The sequence below is a fragment of the Merops nubicus genome, unplaced genomic scaffold (genome assembly GCF_000691845.1).
Source record: "Merops nubicus isolate BGI_N331 unplaced genomic scaffold, ASM69184v1 scaffold9463, whole genome shotgun sequence".
NCBI classification, from domain to species: Eukaryota; Metazoa; Chordata; class Aves; order Coraciiformes; family Meropidae; genus Merops; species Merops nubicus.
Window position 1 is genome coordinate 4,351 of NW_008599532.1, and position 11,528 is coordinate 15,878.

An 11,528-nucleotide genomic window follows, 5' to 3' on the forward strand; every position below is an offset into this window, starting at 1 on the left:
TGAACCTTAGCTCTCTAGGCCAGGCCATGATGACAGCTCTTACCTGCTGTGTGCGAAAATGCAACTTTCATATTAGTTACGAAAATAGAAGTGCCTACTTTATATGACTGTTCATACCAAAGCCTTGTACTTTCAATTAAGAAACTTTTTCTTTTTAATCATTTTCCAGATTTTTGCTGTCCTACCTTTGAAAAGAGAAATCACACCATGTCAGATTAATACCTCCAGCATAAATGCAATAAAATGCTTCCCCAAAGCTTCACACAGCCACTTTATCTGTTTCTTTGTTTTCTCAATGAAGTATTTTTTCTCCTTTTCTGGTAATTCATAGTAGATATTTCTTTTAAAACAGCAAGTTTTTCTTCCAAACCCATACTAGTCAACTCAATATAAGCTTTTCTTCAGCCAAGAGTGCAGGACATTGCTTCTTAATTGAACATTTTAATCTCCTTGCTGCTGTTGTGAGAACAGGAAGCCACAGAGGATGTGCTTTATTGCATATTTCCCAGGGGAACTCAAAGGGTGAAAGCACCAGACAGAATTAAGCACAGACTTTTAAAAATTATTATTTTTTAAATAAGAAAGGAACAGTTCAAACAAAATGTGGAACCATTCCTACATGATTCCCTCCCTTAACGTGAAAGAAAAAAGGCTTTTACTGAAAACACATTCCTTGCATATCCCAAACATTAAATGAGAAAATGTTGCTTTAAAATTAAAGGAAGACTAAATTACTAAATTAAATCATGGGGGCTTTAAACAAACAGACATTTTTAACTTTTCCAATATGCAACCCCACTATGCTCTCCAGCTGAAAATTCATTAAATTGAAGGAGATTAATCCTCACTGGCAGTTTCCTATTCACAAAAGTTTTTTTTTTTTTTTTTTCTTGTCACATTGCTTCCAGTTTCTGCCACTCCATTGTGAACGCGCCTACTACTACCTCATTCCCTCTTAGATGTCTTATGCTTAGTAAATGTTGGAGACTACAAACCTCAAGAAGAAAATCTTATTTAGCTGGACAAAGGCAGCTGTTTTGTGAGTTTATTCAGGTACTTCTACCTGTAATGACTCTTTTTCCATTGTAACAAAAAAAAAAAAAAGGCATTTTTCTTTAGTTGACCATATAAATTATATTCTACCAACAGCAGCAAAGCAACACTGAGTATGATTTAAAAAGGAAACAAACACTAAACCAACAGTAGTGAAAAATGGAAGAAAATTTGATGGCATATACAGTTGATAGGTATGCTCCAGTTTTTCAGAAGAATTGGGAACTATGCAACAGTAAGTGTTATGTCCTGAAGACACGGAGATGAAAACCAACTTAAAAAGAAACAAAGAAAAAGGAAGAAAAATGAGCTATCATAATGCAGTCCTCAAAACACGCCATGCATCTTCTGAATGTCTTTGATTCTATTCTGTAAGCAGAAACCTTGATTCAGCAACAGATACACCAAGTTCATCAACACAAAATCACTTAATGCATAAATGTTTTCTGGGTATTGATTCGATCGTATAGTTAAAATGGGATGTGAATGGCTTTTTTGGATCAATACTTAGGAAGTACACACAATCAACAACTCAGTGTCAAGTCCGTGATGCTTAGAAAATTCCCACACTTTGCAATTTCATTAAATTTTAATATATGAAAATAGTATTGTTTATTTGTCAAAGTTTGCAAAACATAAAACGCATTCACTTTCAGTTTTCTTTACAAGTGAAGCAGCAAATACAATTAAACTTTATATAACTTTTTATAACAACAAGAAAGGGATTAGCATTCTTAAGTTAATTTTAATTTAATGGTTTGCAAGTACTTAGCAATAAAGCTTTGATTTTCTTCCTAGTTTTTCTTTTACAACAGGGGTAAATAAAGCTTTTTTATATGTTATAGCAGGCTTGTCCTTCACAACAGATCCACTTTCCATTTCACAGAAAACTAAGTCTTATATTCAGCAACGCATACCTAAGCAAAACTCACAGGAACTCCAGTCAGCACATTCAGGTGCCAAAGCACCATGATGTAAATGGTTAACTCCCACAGACACATGGAATGTTGGAATGTATTCTGTGGCAGAAGACTTCTAATGCATAGAAGTCATGATCATTACTTTAAACTGTGCAAAAACCTTCTGCTTCTGTAAGACAAAGATGTATATTTCATACTTTCCCCAGACTTTTCTTGATGAAATATCCCACTAACTTCTGTGGTCTCTGCTGATACTCCACAAGTACATCATGTGAGCTCCTAATTTGATCCCCTTCAAGGCGATTCAGAAGAGTGACACACACTACGGCAGCTAGAAATTATAAGAAGCATTAGTTAGGAATGACCTAGCACTTCCACAATCCAAAACCATAAACATTTGAACAAACAACTAGAAGATTAGAAATACAAGAGAAAACAACCCCCCAACAACAGTGCATAGTACCATAAGATGCTAGGGGACTAGCATGCTGTATATGATACAAAAAAAAAAGTTACAAAAAGTTTAAGCCAAGTGGTTGCTACATCAATACATCAAGAGCTCTTGGGCATCTGCAGAAACTGTTATATCATGATTCTTATGTTTTTCTGGGTAGGAATTATATTTCACAAGTAGCCAGGACTTGATAGGTAGGAAATAATCAGAGATGCTATTCTAGCACACAGTGCTCTGCTATCTACCTTATCCACAACTCAAGTCTCTGTGCTGAAATCCTATCCCTCAGGAACCAGCAGATGAACTGTTTTGACATTCATGGGGTATGAGTACGGCACAAGGATCTCATGGATCATCTCAGGCTTATCTGCTGCCTTTTGGACATCAGAGCCCCAAAGGTACCTTTCACTTTTACCCCAAATCCTCCTTTCACTGAAGCTGAGCTCTACCATAGCTCTTCTGTACCTGTGACAATTTTCAGAGCACAAGCAGTAATACACATTAGAGACCTACAAGACAATGACAGCAAAAGGGACCAGGCTCAGTGATAGCATTTTTTAGAGGTAGGGGGTTTAATCACTCAGGTCATTTGAGGGTGATGTAACTGTTGGTCTTTTTGCTTATTTTGCTTCATTTCATATCTTTAAGAAATTTTGAGAAACATCAGTGATTTAAATTGGCAAAGTCCTTGCCAAGGAAAGTGAGAGACTACAGCTACTATGGTAAGTTTAAAGGCACTGTATTACATTAATTGTAATCGGGGTTTTTTTTTTCCCCCTAATCTTTACAAAAAATTACCTTATATAAAAAAACCAAAACCCCATTTTATGATTAGGAATGTTTTATTCATTATGCTACTAAAAATCTTTAGCTGTTTTAAGAATTAAAGCCATAAATCTATTTTCAATTTGATGTGGAAGTAAAGAAAGTGATTATAGTTTTATGTCTGAGAAACAACTCACTGATTAAATTAACCATTTGCTTCCTGTAAACTTCAAAAATCAACTGAAGAAAATAAACTAGTACTATAGCATAATTAGGTACTTCAATGGTTTATGTGCTTGCATGGGTTGGAATAGCAAACAACAGGACTACATTGTATAAGAACTATGTGACTAAATTTGCATAAATTTTTAATACATATGATACAAATCAAACAATCATAGCCAGAAAACTATAGCCTTCTGCATATTAAAGAAAAAACAACCAAACAAACAAAAATCCACACCACAGTTCTGGTATTTTAACACCTCCTTCTCAGTTTTTACCAGAAACCCCGCGCAATGCATAGAACTTTCTACAGCTTGAGTAGCGTGACTTTAAGTACGCTTACCTTTGACATTGCTGAGATTACACATTGCAGCAAATACAGAAGACTCCATCTCTATGTTCCTGACACCAGAATCATAAGCTTGCTTCAAATATTGCAGTTTCTCTTCTTCATTATATAAGCAGATTGCACCATCCAACCTGCCTTGTCCTGTAATGTCATTTTGCATAAATTTTCAGTGATGAAGTCACAGAACAAATTTAGTTTCTAAAATACACAATTACTGCAGCTTCCCCTATAGAGTGTCCAGCTTTTACTACTACTTGTAGTAAGTAAATGCACCAAGATAAATTGCACAAACTGATTCTTAGCTACTGCTACAGTTTCTACATACTACTTTTACTTTTTATAACGTGAACCATGGTAATTTAATTGGGCTTCTCCAGCTTACATTCTCAAATTCATAAATGGGAAAATGTAAGTAGTAGTTTCCCACATATGGGGCACGTGTCAAAATTCAGCAACAAACTGTAAGCTCTATGGAAGTGCTCCATTCTTTTGTTTCATCATTGCCTAGAAAAACTGCCAGGCTTGAAAATGCCTTCCTGATGCTACCTTAAAACGATTAACACCTTATTACTCACAGACTCTCTAAGGTAGGAGATGAAGAGTTTAAGCTAACTACGTAATACTGTTGCCAGTTCTGAGAGAATCAGTTTATTCAATTTATCCAAGACTAACACCTACAGATAAAACAGCAGCAGGTGATGTACAGTGAAGTCAGATTACACAGTGGTGTTTATTCAGTATCTTTTTTATTTACAGGAGGTGTACTCCTAAATTAATGCCCTTGAGCATGTTCTCAGTTTTTGCTGTATGAGTTGAAAAGAACCCTGACAGCTTGGCAGCTATTACTGGTGTCTGAGAAGATACACAAACTGGCAGTGTCTTCTTCTGACCAAGCTTAAGGACTATTACTATTTTTTTCAGTTGTCTGATCATTGCTTTGCCCAAAATGTGCATGGGGAACAAGTTCCAATAGTTCTTTTAGAAAATATTTACTTTAGATACTTAACTAATGGAGAAGAAAAAAAAAAAAAAAAACACACCCACAAATACTTCTCAATCCCCTAATCCTCTAGAATGCCCCAGTTAATTTTGTGTCCCAAGAAATTTTGTGACATACCTATCTCACAAGTACATGAAAAAGTATAGTAGACTATATGTATTTCAGAGGATCTATTGATCTGGGGCAAAATAAACCTCCACAAAGTTAAAAGTTCAATACAGCAAACTGCTGAGAACAACGCTTGATTTTACATACATGAAAAACAGTTTCATTATGGTCAACAAGACAACTCAAAGTAGGGAACGCATTCTGTTCAGTGAACTGGAACCTTAATATTAAAAATTATTCCATATTTATCTGTCACTGCTTACCAATATACTTCTATTAGTCTGTTACCAGTCTTACCTTCATAGAAATCCAATGTGCACATGGTGTTTCCAATGACTGTATTGAACTGGTTGATTTCTTTACTGCACTGCATCAGTTCCTTAGTGAGCTGCTCATCTAGGCTGGTACTGCGAATCACAGTCTTCCCCAGAACAACCTGTTCAAACTGAGGCTTGAAGGTGGCATCTACAGACTGCCTAGTTATAACCACTGAGCCTGGCTCCAGACCTGCAGTAAAAAGAAAAAGATGTAACTTCATGATGCAGTTAATGCTTTGTTTCCACATACACACAGAATTATAGAATCCTTTAGGTTGGAAGAGACCTTTAAGATCATCAAGTCCAACCATCTTGACCTAAACCTGCTCCTTTTAAAGGTGGCAATCCTACCCCTGAATTCACCAGGGAATTTTTTGCCTAGCTCCTTCAGTTTATCATTACAAATAATTTTTGAAAGAACAAGATCTTTCCCCTCTTCACTATATATTATCTCATATTTTTCCATACATGACACGAATTCCTCCTCCACACATTGTTAGATCTCTAAAGTGGATTTTCTCTATTCAGAGGCCTTTTCTTTCAAAATTATGGAAGTAAAATGGTTCATCTCCTGTGGAAAACTATTCTGACCATCAATCACTTGCAGAGGGATGTTTTACTCTCCTACAAAGATGCTTTGGTTTGAAGAAAACAAGAAATCAAGAGAGGAAATACCTATTCCACCAGAGGTCCCAATGCGAATAATGGTTATGTTGGAACACTTGGCATGATATAACAGTTTGATCAGCTCATGCAGCATGATTGAAATAGAAGGAATGCCCATACCATGCTGAAATGAAAGCAGAAATTAGTATTTGACACTCACATAGACAAAGCAAAATATATATAGAAGGAGCTGGACAATATCTCCTTCCTGATATTGTTTTACAATTGTCACCTAACTCACTCCCACAAAAGCCCTAACCTATGGGCCTACAGAAAGGCTACTGCAGGTAAACAAAGACTCCCTCCCACTGGCTTCTGTAGACTATGGATGAAGTACAGTATTTCTAAAAATCTTTATAAAATATTTACATTCTCAAAAGTATAAGTAGCATTCTCTCCTAATAGCTGACAAATGCACTTCATCACAGAACTTTTAGTAAACACAAGATAAACTCCACTTTTTTTTTTTTTTACCACCTTGTAGTGCTAGTGAATATTTAAGCTAATTTTTTTCAAAACACAGGCATTGTGGCTCAGTCACAAAGTTCAGCAAATGTAAGTCCACCTTAACTTGCATGATAATACAATAATTACAGCTCAAAAGAAAGGGTGCAGAATGATACTCGAGTTATGCAACTGAAGTATGTAATTGTATCTACAAATCAAAGGTATAAAGTTTTAAAACGCTTATTTAGGTTGGCAGCACAACTCCCATAGAATGCTGCTCTGAAGCTATGTCAGCCATTTGCCAATGCCACTGCAGACCCTTAGCTCTGGATGTGATACAGTAATTTATTGCAATACCCCGCATGCATAAGGTGACCTTTTTTCCCCATTATACAGGATACTGAACAGGGACAAGGCAACAGTAAGATTGCTCAAAAATTTATAATGCCATTCCTGCAACACCTCAGTGATACAGTGAGGAAAAAGGAAGAAAGAAAGAAATGAATGTCTCAGAGATTCGCGCTCTTACAAAGGAATGCTTAATTAGCTGACTGCTCTGTTTTGAGCATCGCTTCAGTGTTATAAATAAATGTGCATTCATCTTTGCTGCTTTGAACAGCAACATGGAACTGCGTCCTGTGCCTGATAAGTAAGGTACTTACACTGACTGACAAAACAGGTCCCACTTTGTACATGGCGTAACGGTCAGTTCCTGCACAGATGTTAGGGTAGTCACAACCAGGGCTCCCAAGCCCCAGTTCTTCGGCTATATAGGCAATAAAGGCTTTCATCCGTGAAGGGCTTCCTCCAACACATACAAACTGGGGTAGACAGCATTCAAAAAAACCCAAATTAATTCCACGATTCAGTATATCACAGAATATGCAAAGATCAACATGAGGATGCAAACACGTCCAGCTGACACAGAGCTATTCTGAGATGTGGTTCTTCTCATAATCAATCTAAAAGGCCATGAAGAAAAGCTATGGAAAAAATTCCCAGCCTCCTCCATAGCATTCAAATGCCTTCAACCTGTTTAAACTAGTACATATTAAAGATACATATTCGTTTAAAGGCTCCCCAAAAGGGAGTTCTACCTGAATAGAGACTGCAGCCTTTGCCCTTCTACTGGACAAAAAGAGATGGGCAGAAACAATAATCCCCAAATTTGCTTGATATTCAAAGTGACAAGAACGCACAACATCTTACCCCTTACCATTCATTCCTCAACTGGTGGTATGCTGACAAATTTTGAAGACAGCTGCACTTCATAAGCTTAGGCTTGCTAAATGAAATGAAGCATCTTACCTTTACATCGCCAAACAATGCTGGAAAATCATGGGTAGAAGTCCCCAAAGCAAAATGGTACAGGATGTCTTCTTCCATTTTCTCCAGGTGAGGGTTACAGAGACAGATAAAATTCTCTCTGTCAGGATAGCAGCATTGTGAAACATAAAAAGTATTACAAACTTCTACATCAAAGAGATGCTAATTTATCTTATTTTGGTTCCTCATGCATTATATTAAGAAATCCTAAATTTCATGACCATTTTACATCTTGTAATAAATCACATATGATATTTAACATTTCATTCACTGCACAGGACAAAATTGCTGAAGAAAAGCCCAGATGGTAGGATACATTTGCAACAGTGCAACCTTTATCTTAAACAATATTAAAGCTGTGAACCAGGATGAGTCTTAATGGCAAGTAGAACAATGGGAACAGGATCAGAAAATGTTCAGTAGACCATCTTACTACATAGACCATCTATAGCAAAGCTGAAAAGCAAACTTGACCTCTGTATTTTGACTGACCCTCCTAGGCACCTGAGAGATGTAGGAAGATGTGGGCTTCACAGACAGGCCCAAAGGGGATTTCTGGCAATTTGACTTACTATAATTCAGTGTCATCCAGCCAGGAGGTAAAAACTCTATGGCATGAGACTGGTAAGAAGAGTACAGAGGATGTGAAATAGGAAAGAGGCAGATGGAAATCTGAAGCAAAGACAAAACCATGGAAGAGGAAAAAAAAAAAAAAAAAAAAAGGTAAAAAAACCTAAAACAAACAAAACAAAACAAAACAGAAAGAGGAAGACATAAAAAAGAATTTACTTCCTTTCAAGTTGCTTAAGTGATACAGCTAAAAAACAAAAAAGGAAGAAAACCCTTCTGAAGAACCAGGAAATTACAAGGCAAGGAGGGAAAACTGAACTACTTAGCATGTGAATTGCCTTCATGGAAAATTTGTAGTGGACTAACTAAGCAAGCTGAGTGATTCATAAAATGTCTGCCTCCTCTGCTTGATGCTTTAAGTTTAGTTGAAACAGGTAGGAAAGACTAGTCAATAATTACAAGCTTAAGCAAAATACTGGCCAATCAAAGTTGTTTCTAAGAGATGAAATCAAGCAATAAATATCTTCCAGACTTCAGAAGATGACTTAATGAATGGCTCTCTGCAGCCACAGCATGGCTCAGCCCATTCAAACTGCTTTGTCAGAGGAGACAAACAAGAGTTTGCCTGGAATTTATGCAAAAAATTGTGAAGACTTTGCAGTAACAATTCTGAAGCCTCAACACAGTCATTTAGTGGTATTTTAGATGTTTTAGGTTATCTTGCCTGCATTCTACTGCATTACAGAAAGGCACTGCTTTTCTGTAGATCCTACATCTTATCTGTCAACACTTATCTCAAGAAGCCTAAAGTGGCTCCAGAAAATAAGGAAAATAGTTACAAACTAAAAATTTTGAGTATAATAATTATTTCTGTTCTTGAAATTCTCTTTCCAATGCCACTAACTACCCAGCAACTGCTTCACATCTGGAGAAGTATCATCCCAAACAACCCTGTGTCCCTGCCTAGATTATCACCTTCAGCAACTGAAAAAGCAGCCCAAAAAAGCTAAAGATCCAGTCACCCCTTTGGTAATGATTCCTTGCCATCTCCCATGCGCCCAGTTTGCCTCTCTCCATACAAATATCATCTGAAGTAGAGACAAAAGCTTTCGTTGCTCTTGTTCTTCCCTCTGAGAGACCTTTTTGACTCCAGGAGAAATAAAGAGCAGGTTTATGGCTCTTCAGAAAGGTGCAGACAGTCCAGCTCACACGAGCAGAACTCCCAGGCTGCCTCTGCTGAATTACTGTTGTTTGGTTTTGTGGAACTCCTTATCCATACTAATGCAGATCAAACAGCTGGCTGTGATGATGTTTACTGGCATGGCTTTTACATACAAATAGGATATGATTTGAAACCACTTTACAATTTGCTCTCAGGAAAGCAAAAAATATCTCCTTCATTATGAGAATACCAGCAATAAAAGCTTCTCTCCAGGAAATAAACTGTGAAAAGGTGAGGCCCCTATAAAAGGTACAGGAAAATTCATGGGGTATGTGCAAACACCACTATCCTCATGCCTGGCCTAGATACAGCTTCATTCCTCAGCAGCATCTATAGTTCACCTTTTTCATCCCATAGCCTACCAGCAACATTCATCAACCCATCGTCTCTCTGCAGCTAGGGGCTGTTACTAACTTGTGGGTTATCTGCCCACCCAGATCTAACTGTAGACTTGGACCCTGGGGTAAAATGGGCAATAAAAGTAAGCATATTCTATGTGTACATAGGACCAATGCCATGGATTTACAGTAGAGGCAAAGTTTGTCTGATAAAAACCTTTGGCTTGTAACTCTATGGAACAGAAAATTTATACCCCTCACACTGTTGTAAAGCACCTATAGCTTCTGGGAGTTTAAACAAAACTTGGATATCTGAGGACTAAACGTGCAGGTACAGCTTTCCTCAAATACACTTAATGTAAGGACCAGAGAAACAGACTGAAATATTTGTTTAAACTCTTGAAGCAGGGAGGTTTGGCCATATGCAACAACCAAAGTCAACATTTCAACAGGTCACTGGATTAAAAAAAAAAACAAACAAAACAAACAAACTCCATCAATTATGCTTGGACAAACTCACTGTCATGATAAATGAAAATGGCTAGCCAGTAAATCCCTCTGTGCATGTGTGGTTACAGCACATAAAGATTCAATTTGTCAAAACATCTTCTACTTGATACTTGATGTTATAATCAATAAACTGTATCATAAACTTTATCTTAAACTAAATAAGTGTGCTTTTATTTAAACTAAATGTGTTTGGGAAAGAAGATAAGTGTAAACCTGGACAAGATAATTCATTTCTGAATCTTACTTTGAAGACTGTTCATCATCAGTTTTCTTCTCATTTGAGACACCAGGAGCCATGTATGCTTATACCTAGAATTATATTAAAAATAAAATAGATAAGTGCATCAGAATATTCCCATCTGTAAAGTTTACATCATTAGCAGTGAGAGAAACCTTCATACATGATACTAGCATGAATATTAAAGCCCCAAAATAATCCATCCATACTACAGCTTTTATACCTGTAGCAAAATAAGGTTCTCCAGCCTTTTGTGGGCAAACCACCATTTTGAAACCACTGAAGTCAAAGCTAATACCTTGCTAATGCAACCCCCATTTCACCACTTCTTCTCTTCTGTGGTACAAACAACACCTGACTCACAAGCCAGAGGAAGACAAGTCTCGTAGCTAACTAACTAATCCTCATTCTTTGATATCTCCCACAGCAAGAGTGACTGCAGAACTAGCTTTAGCCCCGTTTCATCTCGATCTCTAGAGCGTCTCCCAAGCTCACCTCTAATTGTCATATGCCTGAAACAAATCCTGGAAGTATTTCATTCATAATACCCTCTTCATTAAACTCCTCCTACTGACCTTAGGAGCATTTCTATCTGTCCCAGCCTAAGTGTAAGAAAGAATAAACCAAAACATGACTCCAAAAAGTCACAGCACCCTAGTTCATCATCCATCTTGAATATTCTTTTTCCTAGTACATTACCCTAACCTATACCAAAAACCTCCTTTCTGCATTCTCCTTTACATTTAAATAGGCAAATGTAACACTGAGACTCTGGTACTGACACAACAACAGAATTATAACTATAGTCACTTCTAAAAATAATAAATCATTTTATGTGCCAAAGTTAGTATTTTCCAGGAATGTCCTTACAGGAAGTACTGAATCACAAAGCTCTGCTCTACCCTCCCTCGTGAAGGGCCTGAAAGCACGTAGGTTATAACAGAGACAGGACTATATCCTTAAAAAACTCTGGATTACACTACCAGGAAATAGAAGGAAATCAACATTGCAACGAAATTA

At 37.0% G+C, this 11,528-nt stretch overlaps 1 protein-coding gene across 1 annotated transcript; it reads right to left on the bottom strand.

The window, feature by feature from the left end:
* Nucleotides 1–2,164: 2,164 nt before the first annotated feature.
* On the bottom strand, nucleotides 2,165–10,567 carry UPP1 (uridine phosphorylase 1). The gene is made up of 7 exons (XM_008937410.1): nucleotides 10,515–10,567; nucleotides 7,613–7,730; nucleotides 6,967–7,125; nucleotides 5,867–5,981; nucleotides 5,172–5,381; nucleotides 3,761–3,907; nucleotides 2,165–2,304 (listed from the first exon to the last, which is right to left on the bottom strand). Exons 1-7 carry the CDS (start codon nucleotides 10,565–10,567, stop codon nucleotides 2,165–2,167), a joined length of 942 nt encoding a protein of 313 aa, XP_008935658.1.
* Between the last annotated feature and the right edge of the window lie 961 nt (nucleotides 10,568–11,528).

What these genes read in the sequence shown, in the direction of transcription:
- UPP1 (XM_008937410.1), bottom strand. Translation starts at nt 10,567, where the DNA reads ATGGCTCCTGGTGTCTCAAATGAGAAGAAAACTGATGATGAACAGTCT. An exon ending in GATGATGAACAGTCTTCAAA is followed by an intron (nt 7,731 to 10,514) that starts GTAAGATTCAGA and finishes CTATCCTGACAG; the next exon opens with AGAGAATTTTATCTGTCTCT. An exon ending in CATTGTTTGGCGATGTAAAG is followed by an intron (nt 7,126 to 7,612) that starts GTAAGATGCTTC and finishes TGTCTACCCCAG; the next exon opens with TTTGTATGTGTTGGAGGAAG.